Source organism: Acyrthosiphon pisum, chromosome A1 (genome assembly GCF_005508785.2).
Source record: "Acyrthosiphon pisum isolate AL4f chromosome A1, pea_aphid_22Mar2018_4r6ur, whole genome shotgun sequence".
Classification (NCBI taxonomy): domain Eukaryota; kingdom Metazoa; phylum Arthropoda; class Insecta; order Hemiptera; family Aphididae; genus Acyrthosiphon; species Acyrthosiphon pisum.
In genome coordinates, this window is record NC_042494.1 from 12,295,683 (window position 1) to 12,315,995 (window position 20,313).

At 30.5% G+C, this 20,313-nt stretch overlaps 3 protein-coding genes and 1 non-coding gene across 6 annotated transcripts in view; 3 read left to right on the plus strand and 1 right to left on the minus strand.

The window, feature by feature from the left end:
- The first annotated feature begins 734 nt into the window (after positions 1–734).
- On the plus strand, positions 735–5,582 carry LOC100573189 (ribonucleoside-diphosphate reductase large subunit). The gene is made up of 14 exons (XM_008189482.3): positions 735–1,119; positions 1,365–1,453; positions 2,122–2,299; positions 2,385–2,545; positions 2,629–2,831; positions 2,894–3,119; positions 3,190–3,431; positions 3,679–3,880; positions 3,961–4,110; positions 4,168–4,389; positions 4,449–4,661; positions 4,720–4,815; positions 4,885–5,073; positions 5,134–5,582. The coding sequence occupies exons 1-14, from the start codon at positions 1,068–1,070 to the stop codon at positions 5,317–5,319; spliced, it is 2,409 nt and encodes an 802-aa protein (XP_008187704.1). The 5' UTR covers positions 735–1,067; the 3' UTR covers positions 5,320–5,582.
- Positions 5,492–7,565, minus strand: LOC100573282 (39S ribosomal protein L28, mitochondrial). Of its 2 annotated transcripts, none has more exons than XM_003247641.2 (2): positions 7,355–7,565; positions 5,492–6,383 (listed from the first exon to the last, which is right to left on the minus strand). In XM_003247641.2, the coding sequence occupies exon 2, from the start codon at positions 6,371–6,373 to the stop codon at positions 5,573–5,575; it is 801 nt and encodes a 266-aa protein (XP_003247689.1). In that variant the 5' UTR covers positions 6,374–6,383; positions 7,355–7,565; the 3' UTR covers positions 5,492–5,572. The 2 variants fall into 2 exon arrangements, with proteins under 2 accessions (XP_003247689.1, XP_016663668.1); XM_016808179.2 differs by lacking the exon at positions 7,355–7,565 and adding an exon at positions 7,061–7,302.
- A 327-nt stretch (positions 7,566–7,892) lies between these two features.
- TRNAL-UAA lies at positions 7,893–7,976 on the plus strand. Its single transcript has one exon. It is a non-coding gene; the product is annotated as a tRNA-Leu (tRNA).
- Positions 7,977–12,191: 4,215 nt separating this feature from the next.
- The window catches only part of LOC100167659 (facilitated trehalose transporter Tret1), an 11,653-nt gene continuing 3,531 nt past the window's right edge, over positions 12,192–20,313 (plus strand). The window contains exons 1-7 of one of the 2 annotated variants that reach the window (XM_016808181.2): positions 12,192–12,495; positions 13,452–13,635; positions 14,562–14,715; positions 16,187–16,575; positions 17,667–17,823; positions 18,848–19,038; positions 19,754–20,016. In XM_016808181.2, the coding sequence (XP_016663670.1) occupies positions 13,561–13,635; positions 14,562–14,715; positions 16,187–16,575; positions 17,667–17,823; positions 18,848–19,038; positions 19,754–20,016 (1,229 nt within the window). In that variant the 5' untranslated portion in view covers positions 12,192–12,495; positions 13,452–13,560. The remainder of the gene's footprint in view (positions 12,496–13,451; positions 13,636–14,561; positions 14,716–16,186; positions 16,576–17,666; positions 17,824–18,847; positions 19,039–19,753; positions 20,017–20,313) is intronic. The other variant, XM_001942676.5, reaches the window with a different exon arrangement.

The following is a 20,313-nucleotide window of genomic DNA, read 5'->3' on the forward strand; positions in this document are numbered from 1 at the left end:
ATTTGGCATAATATTTGATAATATCGACGACTTTGAATTGCCATAACTTTTGAACGATAAGTTTGCGGGAATTTTTTTTAAACAGTTTTGAATTCAGCATAAAAAAACCACGTATTTTAAAAAAAGGGTGTCCGGTAAAGTAGATTTATACCCACATTCATCGCTCCGCTCAGAATCTAATACCGTAAAAATGCCTGAACACAATTTAATTGTTTATTACTTGATAAATGATCATTTCGTAACCTACCCTGTGAACAAAGTTATATTTCGTCAATTTATAATGTAATATTATTATTTCTTACTACGTATCTGTGACCAGGGGACTTGTTATATGCAAATACAACATTAAATAATTTAAAGATTATTTCATGATATTATGTTATAGCCGGGGCATTATAGCGAAGTAGGTCCCTATTGAATTCCTCAATAATACTCAGTATACTTACTTTACTGGACATTTTTAACTTGTGGGTACACACTACACAGTACAACGGACCAAGGTATATCTTAGTCCGTGCACAGTACACATATCCCCAGTGCACCTCGTACCACCACGGATATTAGATGATTGTACCGCACAATAATATTATTAATTATTAGTACTCGGGTGTTGTATTATGGCGTTGCCGCGTCGGGAACGACTACAGAACAAATGGTACGACTGCGCGTCGGATATATGCCATTACGACATATGGCAGGGAAAAAACGCGGGAAACCTTGTGTGTACAATGCATATCAATGCTACAATACATCATCTTACTATGCGCAGTTCAAGACGTTCCCTGTTCCGTCTGCCCATTCTGTCGATCCGGCGCTCACCCTTCGCCGTTGTTGTTGACGCGAATCGTTTGTCGTCCAGTCGTTGGGATAGTATAATTATACTCAGTCGTTCGGAGTGCACGGCCACAATATCATCATACTAGTTCACTAAATTCTATAACGATTATAATACAGTAGGTACCTAGGTACGTTCGATTAAAGCCGGCCGAGAAACGTACTCGACAAGTGTAAGCTGCAAACCATTGGAGATTTTTAATCAGGTGCCTACCCGCTAAACCACCACAATCATGTCCAACGACGTGGGAAAATCTAGCGACAAGCTGTTTGTGAAAAAGCGTGGTAAGTGCCTAAATTATGTCTTGTGTTTGAGACGGACAGGTGTGAGCATAGCAAGGCTATAATACAAGAATGTACCTACCTTGAATATGTGAATTACCTCACACTGATAGATGTCCAAATAATTTATTTACCAATAGTAAAATAGTATTTTACTGTTCACACTTGTAATTCCACTAAAAGTCCCTCTAAAGATGAAAACCCGTGATGTTAAATTTGTTGTCGATTAAATGTATTTATTTATTTAGATGGTCGAATGGAAGAAGTAATGATGGACAAGATCACAATGCGAATTGAACAATTATGTGAGGGGCTCAATATGGACTTCATCGATCCGGTTATTTGACATTTTATATTATTATTATTCAACATTTATCTATCTTATACTAATTAAGTAAAAAATCTTCAAGTTTCTTTCTAAGCCACATTTGGTTTATAAAAAAAGTGAATTGACTTTGAATTCCTATAAAATTTTTAAATATAATATGTTTTTTTATAATATATACCTCTGTATACAACCAAAATGTCAAAAAGAGATAGAGAAGATCATTGTCTTACAGAATGTTACCCAAAAGTGCAAAAGTGGCTAAAGTATAATTTAATCAATTACTAAAATGAAACTAATTTAATTAAATTAATGTAAAAAAAGAAAAACTCAAATTACATTATTTTAAAGTTTTGCTTGGTATCACCTAATTTCACCATGTATTGTTTCCATGTTAGGTTTATATTTTTTTGTTATTTTATTAAAATATTATGTTGCATATATTTATTTTTTTGTCACTGTCATTTAATAATATATTATATATTATATTATAAATATAAATATATATATTTAATTAAGTATGACTAGTGTCTGAAACTTGTTTCCGCATCCTACCCAGAAAATGTATTATATTTTTTCTTTTAGCTTTACGGAGAAATCTATACTTTTATAACTGTATAATTTGTTAATAGTTAACTAGAAAAATAATATTTAACTAAATTTATTTTTCCCACTTTTAGCCTGAAATTACATTATTTGTCATCGGTGATATATGCCCAGGTATAAGCACTGTACAAATTGACAATTTAGCTGCTGAAACTGCTGCTTATTTAACAACGAAACATCCAGATTTTGCTGTACTTGCTGCTCGTATTGCAATTTCTAATCTTTATAAAGAAACTAAAAACAATTTCAGCGGTAAATTATTTATTCTGTCAAATTTATATGCATAATTAATTATATTATGAGTATGCATATATGGTACATTTTTATACTATTACAGATGTAATTTATGATTTGTATAACATGTCAAATGAACGAAATCAAAGACGTATGAAAATTATTTCTGATTTTCATTATGGTGTTGTCATGAAACATGCGGATCGTTTAAATAATGCTATTAAACATGATAGAGATTATACTTATAGTTATTTTGGATTCAAGGTATGTACTACGTAGTTTATTCTGTAATTAATAATAATTGTGTAGTCTAAATGTGACATATTTATTCTTATAATACATTTCAGACACTTGAAAAGTCTTATTTATTAAAAATTAATGGAAAAGTTGTGGAACGTCCTCAACATTTATTAATGAGGGTTTCAATTGGAATTCATGGTGAAGATATTGACGCTGCTATCGAAACATATGACTTAATGTCATCAAAGTATTTTACTCATGCTTCACCAACAATGTTCAATGCTGCTACACCTAGACCTCAACTTTCAAGGTAAGACAAAAGGTGTAGGTAATATTTAATATGTATTAACATTTTCCAAAATATTGGTTTAGTTGTTTTCTGGTGGCTAATAAATCAGATTCATTGGAAGACTTTGGTAAAACAGTTAAAACATGCGCCAAGATTTCTCAATCTTCTGGTGGTATTGGTATACACCTACACAATATTAGTGCAGCTGGTACAACATGGACCAAATACCCAAGACATGAATCCCATGGTCTTGTTGAACCGTTAAAAGTCCTTAATGATTTAGCTCAATATGTTGACCAAGGTGGAAAGGTTAGTAAATATTATAAAATATTTTATTCTTAATTTTAATCTGTTACTTTATTGTATTTGGTTTTATTAGAGACCTGGGGCAGTTGCTGTTTATATTGAGCCTTGGCACGCCGATGTATATACTTATACAGAGTTACGTAAAAATACCGGTAATAAAGAAGAAAAAACTAGAGATTTATTTTTAGCTCTTTGGATACCTGATGAATTTATGAGACGTGTTGAGGCTAATCAATCTTGGAGCTTAATGTGTCCACGTAAATGTCCTGGTCTTTCAGATGTCTGGGGCGACGATTTTGTGAAACTTTACAAAAAGTATGTCATTATTATTTATTATTCAAATAAATATACTGCTAATATTTGTTCATAATGATATGTAAAGAATCAATTAATGATAAGTAGATAGGTAGTTAGTCTGTAGTTACAAATTACAATTCCTGAAAATGGAACTTTGATTATTTCTTATTATTATAGTATACAAATCTATACATATTAATATTTCCTAAATAAAAATCGTACAATTAATACAAACATACATTACATCTATGTCTTGATATCATAGATATGAAGATGAAAAACGATACAACAGGCAGGTATCGGCAAGGGAGTTGTGGTTTCGTATAATAACTTCTCAAATTGAAACTGGTATGCCATATGTACTGTATAAAGATGCTTGCAATTCTAAAAGTAATCAAAAAAATCTTGGTACAATTAAGTGTAGTAATCTTTGTACTGAAATCATTCAATACACTTCGTCAGAAGAAGTAATTAATTATCATATCTATATTATACTATATCATACTAATTACTAGGTACATATTACTTTTATATATTATTTTTATAGGTAGCAGTATGTAATCTAGCTTCAATTGCTGTAAATATGTTTGTAAAACCCAATGGAGAGTATGATTTTGAAAAGCTTTTGAAAATAACTAAAATTGTCACTAAAAATTTGAATAGAGTAATAGATGTCAACTTTTATCCTGTCATAGAAGTAATTAAATTTATTGAATGAAAATACAGTTTTGTACATTACATTTTTATTACTTAGGCTGAAACTTCAAATAAACGACATCGTCCTGTTGGGATTGGCGTACAAGGTTTAGCAGATTTATTTTTATTGATGCGATTTCCATTTGGCTCTCCTGAATCAAGAAAGCTAAATTCACAAATATTTGAGACCTTGTATTATGGTGCATTAGAAGCTAGTTGTGAGTTAGCTGAAAAATATGGAACTTATTCATCTTATCAAGGATCACCAATTAGTCAAGGAGTAAATTAAGATAAAACATTAGATGTATCATGTTTGTTAAACAATATTTATCATTTTAGATTTTGCAGTATGATATGTGGAATGTAAAGCCTACTGACTTATGGGACTGGGATATATTAAAAGAAAAAATTGCTAAACATGGAGTTAGAAATTCATTGTTATTAGCACCGATGCCCACGGCTTCAACGGCACAAATTCTTGGAAATAACGAATCTATAGAACCATACACAACAAATTTATATTACAGACGTACTCTTAGTGGAGAATTTAGTGTTAGTAAATTGTTTAATTGTATTATTGTTGTATTTTAAACTTATCTTTATGCTCCAGGTGGTCAACCGTCATTTATTGAACGATCTAATTAAGCTTAACCTATGGAATGAGGATATGAGAAATGAATTGATTTACTACAAGGGATCTGTGCAGGTAAAAACAAATCATTTTTTGAATAATATAATGAATGACATTTGTACTTATAAATTTATGTTAATATAGAAAATAAAAAGTATTCCAGACAACATAAAAGAATTGTATAAAACGAATTGGGAATTATCTCAAAAAATCATATTAGATATGGCTGCAGATCGGGCAGCATTCATTGATCAATCTCAGTCGTTAAATATTCACATTGAGCAACCAACTATTGGTAAAATATCATCTGTACATTTCTATGGATGGAAAAAGGTAAGTTTATCCTACAATTTTAATAATTTTAAATATTGTATTAATTTGTTTTTATAACAGGGCTTAAAAACTGGTATGTACTATTTGCGAACCAGGCCTGCGGCTGATCCTATCCAGTTTACAGTTAATAAAAGTACACTGTCTAGTAATATTGCAATTCAAACTGAAAAGAATGATGCACTAAGTATGCAGGAGTTGGTATGTTCATTGGAAAACAAAGACGCATGTACAATGTGTGGAGCTTAACTTAATGTAGTTATTCATTTAGTCTGTAAATAACTGATGCGACAAATCATGAATTTGACCATAGTTGTATTGTAATTCTTTTTTGAACTTTATTTTTTATATTGAGTATTAACTATACATTTAATCTGTGCTAAACACGTAATTGGGAAATATGTGAAAAAAAAATTCCCAATTCAAAAACAAAAATGTATTTTTATTTTATTAATTATTATTTTATAAACATTAAGACACACTATATTGTAATATAACATTTCTAATTAAAAGGATTAAGTTTATTTAACCAACTTTTATCCTCTTCTATTGTTTCATTACTATTTTTCAACTCCTCTATCAATTCCAGTCTATATTTTGCCTTCAATGGCGCTTTCTTTTCGTTTAATTCATCTATATCTTGCATCTTGAGTAAAGCCTCAGAAAATGTTAAACCGTACCATTCAATTTCTTCATGAGTGTAATCCTTTAAGTAGTGTTTATATTTGTCGTACACTTCTTGTTGTTTTACATTATCATCTGCATACAATGTCTTGTCTCTTAAAGCCATTAAAAGGTGACGTTTAATTTTTAAACTTAAAGTGGTCCTTAAGTCACATGCAGCTGTTTTCAATAGATAATGGTCTAAACCATAATTCTTATTAATAAGATCTAGGGCCTTTTCAGTCACAGTAGTTGACACGTACTCATTTAGAATTTCACTGTAGACCACTGACTTTTTTAGTGTTGGTGTCCAAAAATGTGGAACACGACTCTTATATTTATTACCATTTTGTTTGAAACCTTGAACTACAGCTTCTCCTCCCCAAATACCAGAATGCATTGTTTTTGGATACTTTAAAGGAATTGGTATGTTCTGAACAGGAATAACCGCTCCAGTTTTCTCATCTTTAGTCCATTTTCCTGGTGTAGGTTTGTAATAAACTGGTTCTGGAACTTTGTGACGCCATTCCTTATAAAATTTCTTATATGCCTCTGGAAGCCGATCACCAAGACCGGAACTGATTCTTGTTTTTTTTGGTATGTATAATAACTTTAAACCATTGGCAAGTTTGGCTTCCATTTTAGAATTTCTAAAAAATTAAAAATGTATCAATAATAATATACATTCATAACATTAATTTTGCTTGGATTAAAATTAAGAAAAAAATACCAGTATACACATAATATGTTTACTTTGATGACAAATTACGCTATCAAAATATTATTGATAATTGTGTTAATATGAACTATAACTAAATATATTTATTGTATTCATGATTTAATCTTGTACCTACCGTCCAATGTAAGTGTATATATTTTTTTGTTTTATTTTTTAATTTAAATTTTTTATTTATTACCTATTGAAAACATAAGTGTTTAGATATGTAGTTGTTTATTATTTTGTAAGTAGGCATATTAAAATTTATTTTATGTAGGTATGTTTAGATATTAATTTGTTAAGTGATTAAATTACTTATTAAGATTTCATTTTATATTGGAGCATTTATAAATATTAATTATAGAATAATATATAAAGAAAAATAAGTAAATAATGATTTATCATCAAAATTGAAAGTCAGTCAATAAAATATTTACACCAATCACTTATCCAGATGTACTGTTAAGTTCCTGTATTTTAAAATATTATCATTAATATAATTTGCCGGTAACTGTACAATTTTAGAAAACCCTGGCTAGCATTGTTTTAAACTTGACTATTCAGTCGTAGATCTCAAAATTTAGATAAAAAAAAAATTATTTTACGTACCATACAACAAGTTGCGGAGCATAAAATATAGTGTAGCAGTGAAAAGGTTAAGTATCTTTATCATTGGTATTTTTTTTTACCAACCGCTGAATTAGAATTACACAAGCTTCTGACATCGGCTGTTAGTTATATTGGCGACTGGTGAGTTAAAAAATCTCACGGTTATAAAATGATATAGTTCCAATTATTTCTTAATAATATAATAAACATACTGCATTAAATGTGCATTTTAGTTTTGCCAGATTATTGGACGGTGTTTTGTGTGGAGTATAAAGAAAACATTATTCGACTTACCCTTATCGTAGCTGCTTAGGCGCTATCCACAAATTATTATTAACTATTAACCATTAACTATTAGATAGGTGAGTATAAAACTTATAGAATGCAAACAATATAAATAATATTATTTAGTCTTAAGATGATATAATAGATATTTTGTCATGATATAGTGTAGAATGTAGATATAAGTCTCCGACTCATAGAAAAATCCTATATTTTCTGTAATTTACTAATGTAATCAGTAATCACCACGGTTTAAGAGATATCTACAACCGTGGTAATCACATCGTGTGATAATTGATACTACGAATAATATTATTTTATAGTCTTTTTTATCTATACCTACGACCACAGGATGACAGAATTGAGAATAAGCTATTCTGTGATACGACTACGGAGTTATTTTTTTTGGTTTTATTCAATTATCTATTATTTTATCAAATTTAAATTCATAAATACAATTTATTATTTTACAATAATATTAATGTTGAGGAAACTAATACAGTATATCACAAGCACTTACATAATGTATTTTTCTTCGAGATGTTCAACAGTCAGGTTGGCCGAGCGGTCTAAGGCGCCAGATTTAAGCTCTGGTTCCCAAACGGGAGCGTGGGTTCGAACCCCACACCTGACAAATAGAAATTTTTTGCTTTTTAATTATTTGTTTGTTAATTGTAATTCATTTTACCTATATTGTTGTATCAAATTCGTTTTTAATTTTGTTACAATAATAAATAAGAACGATTTCCAATTAAATGACCGCTAATTTTAATTTCATAAAAAATTATGATAGATTTAAGCTCAGATTATTTTTTTATTTACACTAACAACAACTTATGAGGAATCTTGCAATACATTTTAAAGTTTTTTTGATTTATCGACAATAATTTCAAAAAAAAAAAAAAAAAATATACATTTTCTTATGAGTATAAATAGTTAAAAAAAAGAGTTAAAATATCTTGAAAATGTCATCATGTACATAAAATGGTCATATAAACCATTCGGTGAAAATAATGTGTCTTTTATATAATATATTATAATATACGGCACAATATGTAAATTGCATGTATCGGGTATCTTCTTTCCTTGCATTTTAATTTTTCTTTTAAATACTTGCTGCAGTCATAGAATATAGACGCAAATAGCTGGGGAAGTTTAGGGTTTAAGTGTTAAGTCTAAGACTTTAAAGCCATCACAAACATTTTCTATTTTTTTTTTAAGCTTAAACAGTATTTAATACCCATGGGTGTTGAGACATATTTTGTTGTAATTTAATTTTTTTTTTCCATTTCTATTTATAATATATTATAAATAATATTAATAATATTTGAAATATATTATAATAGGTACACCCATAAATACGTACATAATATACATTTTTAAAATCCCCTAACTTGTTGAGGTTAGTGTGGATCAAGGCGAAATAATAATTAGCACAAATTGTATAGTACCTAATAGCATTTATTAAAAATTCATACTAACGCCAGTCCAGTTCAATTCGATAAACAACAAAAATAGTTATAATACAAAATCTCGTTTTCTATTTTTTTGAATGCTCAGTTCATTGATAACTTCATCTAGCATGATTATTGTATTGACCGGTGACATGTCAATAAAGCCAACACAATAAACAAAGTATATAATAATTACTACTTAATTTATAATTATTATTTAATATTAGATAGGAAAATTAATAAAATATTTACTTCTGTCATACTATTTATTAGATAAGATTTGAAAAACATCGTTCAGGTGTAGCAGTTGAAACGGCAAAGTACAAAATATTTTCAAAAGTTCAAGAATATTTGGCTAAAACTCTTTATCACAAACATCTAAAGCATATAACCCAGAGGTGAATACCATTTTTTCAGTCACTAACTACACTTCAGTCACCAAAAATAAACCCATGCCTCATGGTAAATGTACAGTCTTCATGGTAATTTTATTTTATTTAACGACTATTTATCGGGTTTATTATAAACACTCATGCATGAAAAATAATTCGCAGAAAATTAAAAAATATACAGTACGCCATACTATCATAGAGATAGAGGTATATGTTTTTGTTGTCTAATAGTCACATATATGCCGCGAACGACTAGTACGAGTATATTATCAGAGCGGTAAAATTACCACGGTTAGAACATTTAGAAAACAGACATACATAAAAGTAATATCATATTAAGAAATACAGAAAATAAGAAAACTTAACTTTACAAAAAAAAGGTCGAGGGGGATCTATCCCCCCCCCCCTGTAAATACGCCACTGGTTACCTATACATTTTTGTAAGTTAACAAGTATTATATAATATAATAATAAATAATATTTAAAATATGTTAATATATTACATAATTTATTGATTTTAATTCTAAACATTCTTAACAATATATTGCTAATTGTTTAGAAAATTAGATTTTTTTTCTCCTATAGTAAAGAAAAATGAAGCAATTGTAATGCAAATTAAATATGCAAAACGAAATTAATATTTATTATACCTAATTGATTAAAATTTAAAGTTTTGTCATTTCAGAATGAGCGTTGCGGTAAATTATTTCACAATGATGATGGCGTGTACGTTTTTATATTTTTGTCCGTCATCGATGATTTTTATTGCTCCTAAGGATGATGATTGATGACTCATCACCTTTTGAAGCAGTAAAAATGCTCCAATCTTCAACATTGAGGTAGGTTTCTGGTAGAAAATATGATCTACAGAGACTATTATAAAGTATCCACTTAGGAAGTAAAAAGTTAAAAATTATCATTACTATTTAAAATAACCTACATGTTATATTTACGCATAACAAGTTTTCAACACGATTTTGTTTTTTAATGTACCTGACTAAAAAATGATCAAACATGGAAACTTTACATTTTAAACGAATATTTGTATTAGAATATTTCTTATAATAAATTGTGATATTTAAAAATATTTTGAAGTCTTTTTGTGTTATTTAATATTTATAGATATTTAAAATTCTCTACTTTTTAGATTCTGAGCGGATGAATGTATTGATTTTACAATGATGTGATTATTTTTTGTGTGTCTATCATCCCTGTTGGGAGAGTATCACTATACTATATCACTGCTTCGATTGTCTTCAACAGTACCTTAGTTGATGGGAAAGTGAATCTAGTCAGTGTATTTGGGAGATCAAAATTTAAAATTCTCAACTGTCTTTAAAAACAAAACAAAAATTAAGGAAAAACGGTAATTTTTACGCATAATCGGTTTCTACGAAATCAAAAATTAACATTGTTAATTATTAAAAATTGTAGGTAGTTAATAACTAGTCGATAATGATGGTAGTAACATAAACACTGAAGTATTTAACTCTATTATGATATTTTGTTGTTGTTAATTTATTGTTGTGTGTATGTAGGTATAGGTACATATATATTATCTATGCGTATAACCACTACAAACCACAGCTGATTATTTTTATCATTGTATTAGTATTAATAATACGATTATAATTGTATATAAAATGTTTATATTATGTTTACGATTACGATTGCCATTTTTATATTCATTACCTAAAGTTATTCTTTGTCTATTATGAACCCCTTTATCTATCCGAGCACCTATATATTTGGCGCCTATGAATTTATAAGCCTCAAAACGTGTATGGTATTGCACTTAGATATTTTAGCCGAACTGCACTTGGGTTTAAACAATGTAATGGTCGAACTGCACTCGGGTAAAAAGCAGGTAGTGGTCGAAGAAAAAGGGCTCAAAAAAGGTATTCCAACAAAAATATGATGCATTTGAAGAGGTTAAACGTTTATTGTTTATAAAACACTCATTTCCCTTCCCACTTACACTGATTACGCCTTACACACGGATTATAGGGCTGACAATGATTTTAATCATTGACGTAGTTAAAAATTATTGTTTTGTATTGCTGTCCATTATGTTAATATAATATTATATACATACATATATATTAAATTATCAAATATTATTACTTTCATTATTATAACTTTATTTTCTTTACTAATTTTGATAATTTTTGTACCTAGTAATAATAATGTATATGAGGGCTCTAATTTCAAAGTTTACATTCTCTATGTTCACTAAATGTTCAGAAAACTAAAAAAACCAATAATAAATGTCAAAGGACTAAAGGAAATTGTACGTTTTGAAACTAAAAGCAATTTCCAAGCTTACAATACACTGGAGATTGACGATTTTGCTCGAAAATAATGAGTTATTGATCATACACATGAGTTTGGTTTTTTTGGTTTTCTGAAAATTTAGTGAACATGGAGAATGTACACTTTGAAACTAAAGTCCTCATATCATATGTAATATACATAATTTTTTTATTCTTTTTTTAAATCGTCAAATATTATTATAATAATAAACGTGAACGTCCACAGTGACCTTAAATTTTAACTCCTTTTTTTGAACGAGTGCAGTTCGACTATTATTTTTTTTTAACCCAAGTGCAATTCGACTATCCCGCTCCGACGCTACCGAAAAAGAAACAATCCTATGGTTTGACACATGTAACGATGACTTACGGAACGTATAAAAAATATACAAGTTTGATTTTAATCCGTCATTGGCAATAACAATAACATAGATATTATCAGATACTATAATATTATAGTAAAGCTATAAAATAATTACGAGTACGGTCTGACCTGTTCGCCGCGCGATGTTGCTTAAGACATTATTTGCATGTAATACCCAAACCTACGTAGGTACTATATAACCAACCTAATGCAGCACAACTACATTCGTGTTTTCCCCACCACGGGTCATTATACACACTGTCTTTCTAAAGATTCCACTTCGGTAGGACGTATCTCATAGGTACGCAGGCTCTGCATTTTCTATTGACTCGTCAGTATTATGATGTGCAGTCGGTATAGGTAGGTCGGTATAGTCGCGTTGACTTGATTACACTTCTGTAGTACGATTGAGTTTCGGAGTTTCACGTTTTGTAATAATTTCATCGTACCCAGTGTGCCTGTGCTGCAGTTCGTAGATATATGTGTCGCGACGTCCTCGGATAAATTTGCTTTCGAAATATTAATTCGGTCATCGCTTATTCGCTTCTATGTCACTTGAATACCTATTCAAGTATATATTTAAAGTATATTTGAAGTCAAGAACTTCAAATCAGGCGGCTGCTTATAGTAGGTCGTCACCAATCAATTATGAATTGAATGCATTTTTCGAAAAATATTTAATTACTTAATATTACTTATTTGAAAACATTTAGGTTAGGACTTATTTACGATTAAACCATACAGTACTATTACTCTATGGATTAAACACATACCTTTCCGTGCAGCTTGTTCTTTTTTTACTGCCATATAGTTTTCTGCAAGTGTTTATTCTATATTATCATAGAACAATTTATTACTATATATACCTATCAATATTCAATATGTTATATTTTGAACAAAATTCCTGTACTGTAGCAATTCTTCCGTGTTCATAATTTATACATTTTATTTAATATTATTTGTTTTCAAGTATAATTTTAAATGTACAAACATTGTATATAAAATAAAAAACAATTTCATACCTACTTTGGAAAAATATTTATTAATTAAAATATAACTTTGACAGAAACGTGAAAATATGAATAATTCCATTTAGTTATAAATATAAAATAATAATAAGAAACAATACATCGATGATTTTATTAAAATATTTTATAATTATTAATAATTATAATTAAATACATGTACAACTTAATTATTTTTTGTTTGCTAATAGTATACATATGAGTAATATAGTATATTGGGGATAAATTGATCAACTATAACACATTATATAATTATTTTATATAATATTATCGAATATTTCAAAACAGTGTTGTTGAATTTAAAAACAAGTATCTTTTTTAAATTTCAAAACAAAATACTATTCTCAAAACTGGTAATTTTAATTTTTAGAATAAAATTGATAATACTTTCTACTCTTATGCATTAGGAATATTGTAGAATTTAAACAATTTTTTTCGATAACTATTAGTATCGGGTTGATGAGTAAGATTAACTTAAAAAACGATTCTAAATTATATTATTTTTTTATAATATTCGTTTCAACTTTCAAACGTATTGATAAGTATATCCTTATGAACACAGATAATTCTCCGGAAGGAATCTCTGAACAAAATATATACAATATACATACCAACTGCTATTGTAACGCGCCTATACATATTGTATCATACAATTTATTATATTTGGAAACATGAAGTGGCCAACATTGTGGATGAAATCAAATAAAAATGATTTCAGTTATGGAATCGATTCCACCATAGCACAGGTAAGTGCTATACAATAAATAAATATAACTTATAGATGACCGGTGGTCACGTTGAGATGATAACATTATATGAAAATACGGTATACGCGGTTACCTTTAGGTATACGAAAATCGATCGAGATAATTCGCAGAGGTTTATTGGAGCGTATACGGTAGGTAATATACGGCATACGGTATATGCGGTATATTCTTAACAATATTTTTAAAGAAATGCGTAGATAGGTAGATATGCGTAAAAAAAATATATTAATTTTATATATTATATATTATATACCTACTAAATACGGTGAATGGCAATGGGCAATGAGTATATTATTTTATTATTTCACCAATCACCACCCATCACATCACTCGAGAACCATACTATGTAATCATACATATAGCTATTGAGTAAATAGATCATAATATAAGGTTTATAAAATAGATCGACTGCTGCAAATATTTACAGTGGATACTGGATATAAATATATTTATATTATAAGACAAGTTTAAACTAGTATGGATAATTTGTATATTATTCATGTTTTAGATTCTGAGTGAAAAGACGAATGTATTGATTTTACAATGATATGTGATGATGTTTTTTTTTTAAATTTTTAAAAAAATTTTATTTGTGTCTGTCATCGCCTTTTAGGACAATAAAAATGCTTAGAGTTTTTTCATCGGTATCTTTTCTGATATTAAAGTGAGTCTATATAGTTAGTACTATGGGGGGTCAAAATTAAAAATTTCAAAGTAGTTTTCAAATGCACCGGGAAAAACAAAATAAAAATTAAGAAAAAACGGGAATCTTTACGCAAAATTGGTTTAATGATTTTTGACAAAACATTATTTATCAATACGTCCCTGATAATTCGTAGATCACTCTTATTAGCAATATAGCGCCTGCGCATCGTTTATGTTTTGTTATTTTTTCATATCCCCAGATCTTGGCTTTGACGACGAGCTATCTGTTCAGCATGAAAATTGGCATCGACATGATGACACCGACGATAATCATTGGTGCCATTACCGACAAAGAAAGTAACACCAGCTACAACCCTCTCTCCCACATATCCGAAGAACAGACTTCCTGGATAGGTGAGTGTACATTTGTGGAAATCGAGGGGGACTTGAGGGGGCTTGGCATCCTCCACCAAGTAAGTCAAGCCCCTTCCTTTTTTAGTTTTGTAGGATCTAAGCCCCCGCTCACATTGATGTTAATAATGTTAGCCCCTCTGACATTTTAATGAATTTCCGCATATGGATGAGACTCAAAATCGGACACCGTTCGTGATTATAATAATAAGAATATTGTATACATTAGGTACATTATACGTAGTTTATATTACTATCTATTCAATAGATTCTATTATATCTATAGAGTGATATGATTCATTTCACTGCAGGCGACATCTATTTAAAAAAAAAAAATCTACAAAAATCAGCGTTACCGTTTAGATAGATTGCAATCGCTCTGAATGTTATTATACCATACTATGTTTGAATAATAAATGTTCTATTATACTTTCAGTCAGGCGCGAAGCTAGGGTTTTTTTAGAAGGGTATATTTTAATTTTATATGTAAATGTAACTTTTGGATGGCTTTATTCAATCTCCATTGCAGTCATAAATTATCATATTAATAATATGAAATATAAAATAGAACTCCATATGAGGATATATTTTGTAGAAATTTGAAGCATAATATATAAGATATTTTAAATATATTGATATAGTAAATTTCATTTTTGTATAAATACGGTAGTGGGAGGGGGTAAAATATCAGGATAGAGTATACAGGTGCAACAATAAATAATATACAATTTAAATGAATCCCGCGCACATGGCGTTGTAATTCAAAAAACATTATTTAAATCTCGCTGCAGGTCTCATGACTTGCATAATTTACGTGTTAATGTATTATATTATAATAGGACAAAATATTTTTATGTAAGGGTTTCTTGCAGTAAAAAAAAAATATAGTGCGAGACCTGAGAGAGGCCGCTGTAAAGGCGACTTCACACTGTACCGTGAACCGTGATTTTCGGAAAAAAAATATTCGATACTGGCTGAATTCTATTGATTGGCAACAGGGGCGAAATTAGGGGGAGTTAGGGAGATAGATTCCCCCCCCCCAAAAAAAAAAAACTTTTTTATTACTGGTAACATTTTGATCAAAGTATTGATAATGAGTAATGACTAATGACCATTCGTGTTTGCTAAAAACGTATATCCCCCAATCCAAATTCCTAATTACGCCACTGATTACACTGATTAGCAAGTGGTATACCACAGCTAGAGTTATCATTGTAATAAGTATTTCATATACCAGAGAGTAGAATTCAATACATGGTATATGTATGTTATACCAGTTAGCACTGACCATGATGTAATTACGTGCAGTAATATACGCTAGAATTACTTCATCGCATTAAAAATAAATTACCATAAATCAAAATAGGATTTTATTTCTCACGGTGCAGTGTCAAGTCGCCTTAGGATTGTGCAAACCTCTGCAGCTCCCCGGCCATGTAATGTTTGTCTAACCCTGCAACTTAACCGCGTGCAGGAAGTCTCATCTACCTGTTCCCGCCGGTGGGCAGCGTGGTCGTGTCGTTTGTGCAAGACCGTTTCGGCCACCGGGCGTGCATGATGGTGGCCAACGTCACGCACCTGCTGTCCGTGGCCACGTTGATGTTGTCCGACGGCGCGGCCGGGCTGTACGCCAGCTCGGCACTGATGGGCTTCAACGTGGGTTTCGTGACCAGCTTCTCGCTGTCGTACTGCGGAGAGGTGTGCGAGCCCAAGCTCCGCGGCACGCTCACCGCCGTGCTCAACCTGTTCTACTTCGCCGGTTACCTGTGCGTGACCATGCTGTACGCGGTCACCGCCGATTGGCGGCTGTCCGTGCTGTTCACCGCGATATTGTCGGTCGTCAATGCTGCGATCCTGTTCAAGGTACGTATAATAATATACATGCTAATATTTTTGTGGTTTTTGACGATTGGTCGCCAACCCGACACCGACGATTTATTTCAAGTACATTTTTCAAAGTATTAGATTGTATTCGTGAAAATCAAATCCAGCCATTGCGGTACGATCGCGCGTTCGTTTGTCCCATTTTTTCGATGCGATCACGAGATCTCGACATCCGCGGAACTCAAAAATCCGATCCACGGACCAATGGATTTTTGATTCTGAGTGGAGCGATGAATGTATTGGTCTTACAATTATTATGTGTGTGTTTTAGCTTTCACAAAAATTAAAAAATTATTTTTTTGTCAACAATTTACCTATAGATATCATAATATATAACTAGGTATATCTAACGTGTTTAATTTGTATACCAAAGGCTTGAAAATGTAATACGAAGTAGTTCATACTGGAATCAAATAATCAAAATATATTTGTAAAATGTATTTTGTTTGCATAGATGTTCAAATGTGGATGAAATTCAGTATTTAAACGAAGAATAAAGATTTTGGTTATTTTTATGTAATTCATAGGTAAATGTTTTTCGTGGCCATTTGAAACTCTTTCACTTATATTCTTATATTGTAATACATTTTCTATGCACTACTTACTTTTTTTGAAAACATCCAGATTAGTTACATGTCGATCATTGCCTATATTTTATACTTATTAGTTATTACACAGTATTTTTAATAGTATATACTATATACCTATAATATGTTATATATTATATTAAGCTATCAAGGCTGACAGACCTTTTCCACTAAGAATCGTTTTACTACGTATATTATAATAACTTACCTACCATTCAAATTTAACACATTTATAATAAATTGTGTCCTACTTATTGGCGAGGTACACTCAACATCAGCAGATCGGTTATACCTTCTATTGAGGGGTTTTATTTTTGATACTAACATAATTGTTTTCGTGTAAAAATACCGTTAACTATTTTGTGATAATCGCGTTTGCCCTCCGAAACGGCGTCATTGAAATTGAACAATAATATTTAATAATTTGTTTAAAAAAATATGAAATGTCGAATGAAAATGGAATAACATTTAATACGATTTCAGACCCCAGATTCGCCAATGTGGTTGATGTCCCGTGGCAGAACGGATGAGGCGAAGAGCACGTTTAACAAACTTCGAGGTGGCGTTGGCGAGGACAAGTGCGCCGTGGAATATCGAGACATGGTTCATTATACATCCGAAATTAATCTACCAACAGATGGTTAGTATCTATTTTATTAGTACAGTCAAATGTTTGCTCTTCAAGAGAACATTTTAAAGTTAAAAAACTTTACTATGCATAAAATGTTTTTCAGTTTTAATCGGATGCCCATTTCCCTTTGATCAGTCTTTATTTGTATTAAGCGTCGCGCCTACACATTTAGTCATCCTCCTTTTAAAATGTTAATCCTTCTCTTTCCACCTTCCCTGTCGGGGCTTAACCGCTCAATTCTGTAACTGTTGTCTTACTTAATTAGTATTTAGTCCTACATTACTCGTTTCGATTTCCAATATTCTTGTCACATTGGTTTACACTTCCCTACTACGTCCATGACCGTGATATACAGATCGTCCACACAATTAAAGAGTGTCTATGATCTATGACCACATTCAGTGTACTGTAATTTGCTCACAACCTCACAACCTTTACCAATGTTATATTGAACAAGATCCGCTAAAGTATAATACAACTAATACATTGTTATATTATGAATCTATCATCAATTCACCTAGGCATTTGTAATAGCGTAGTCTGTAGTCATGTGTGCGTAAAATATAGGTCCCATGCAAACATAATATATATACTTGAACTCAAAAACACCAAAATTAATAATTTACAAAAATTGTTATAAAAAATAACGCAATAATAATGATATACATACCTACATATTTTATTACAATGAAAATGTTCATTTCATTTTAATTATATGCTTATTAAACAAAATATATTAATTACCTACCTAACATGTATATTATTATAATTTTTATAATGATAAATTTCTCTGGCAAAAAAATATACAGCACAAAAATCTGGCTTATGACTTTTCATACACAATGAACACTTTTTTACCATCAGTTAACTTACAATAGGTATGTAATATCATTGATTATGACTAATATTACTGAATAGTGAATACTAGTATTTTTAATCAATGGTCATATGTAAATGTTTAGTTGGACACAAGCTACTATTACACTACTTACCTATTATACATCTATTTTAAAAATGTGCAAATAATTTTCAGGAGAAAAAAAGAAAATGTCTTCTATCAAAGATTCACTGTACCGCTTCATTGAACCCGAAACGTTGAAACCTTTGCAACTGCTCATGATAATGATTTTCTTCACCAATCTGTTGTCCGGTATACCGTACATACCGTATCTGATATCCGTATTTGACAAATTCCAAGTGTCTTTCCATCCAGCTTGGGCAACGGTTGGTTAATAATATATACTTTTGTAAATTATGTTCATTTATATATATACGCGACGTGTTTATAAACTATATATTGTCAATATTATATTTCCAATAAACTAATTTTGTGGCTAGACTGCAGGTGAAAACCTGAATGTACAAAAAGTCTACGATGCCCGGTTTTTAAAAGGTGGGGCGCCATCGGTTAAAAATAAAAGTGGGAATGACAAATTCCCTTGAAGCCTTAGGTAGTTACGTATGATGTAAAACACAGGTCTTTGCTTCTACAAAAATAAAAAAATAATGATAATAACAAGGTTAGATTAATAAATCAAGCTTTCACAATCTTCACACATAATAATATTATGTAATGTGGGTACCTACGTTTAAATATTATACACTTTAAATATTTTTTTTTGTGTAAATTAGTTGAGAAAACTAAGAGGAGGGTCCTCAATCCTCATTCTAGTTGTTATCTGTAATCCACATTAGACAGGTATTTGGGAGTGAAGTGGTCTGGTGGTAGGAACTGGAGAATAAACGTTTTGTAGAGTAAGGGCTGGGGCACGGCGTATTCCGCCGCGTATATAGCCCCAGCTTAAAAAATAGATCTTGGCATCTAGTAAATCAAAAAAGGAACGTTAATGACTATTGAATTGATCAATAACACTAATAAATAATATGAATAATAATAATAACAATAACGAGTGTATGTGTGTGTATATTTACTGTATAGACGATGTACATGGCTTTTGGCGTCGCGGGAAACGTGCTGACCATATGCTCCATTAACAAATTGGGAAAGAGATTTTTGGCTTTGTGCACAATGGCTACTTGTTCAGTTTGTTACCTGTCCATTGGAATCGTCGGAAACGTATTGCCATCGTCTCCAGTCACGTCATGGATAAAAATCGTGTTGTTCTTCATGTCAACTTTTTTTTCGTCGATGGGAATAATGCCTATAGTGTGGATTCTCATGTGTGAAATTTTCCCAATGAAGTATAAACACACTACGTCCTTTACATAATAACTATAATTTAGACGCGTTTAATATAACATTATTATAATATTATAATTCATAAAATATATCTAAAAAAAAAAGTTATGAAAGGTCTCTAAACAAATATATTACAGTGAGTTCCTCTTAAGAGGACGCTAAACCCGCATGTGTTGTCTCCGTCTTACTAACTGTACAACATAGCAAAAACTGTTTTGCGCGGGAAAGAACCGAAAAGGCTTCAGTCATAACTAAGAAATGAGATTCGTACCACATAAAAAGGAGAACTTTGGCTGTGC

What these genes read in the sequence shown, in the direction of transcription:
- LOC100573189 (XM_008189482.3), top strand. Translation starts at nt 1,068, where the DNA reads ATGTCCAACGACGTGGGAAAATCTAGCGACAAGCTGTTTGTGAAAAAG. An exon ending in ATATGGACTTCATCGATCCG is followed by an intron (nt 1,454 to 2,121) that starts GTTATTTGACAT and finishes TCCCACTTTTAG; the next exon opens with CCTGAAATTACATTATTTGT. An exon ending in ATAGTTATTTTGGATTCAAG is followed by an intron (nt 2,546 to 2,628) that starts GTATGTACTACG and finishes AATACATTTCAG; the next exon opens with ACACTTGAAAAGTCTTATTT.
- LOC100573282 (XM_003247641.2), bottom strand. Translation starts at nt 6,373, where the DNA reads ATGGAAGCCAAACTTGCCAATGGTTTAAAGTTATTATACATACCAAAA.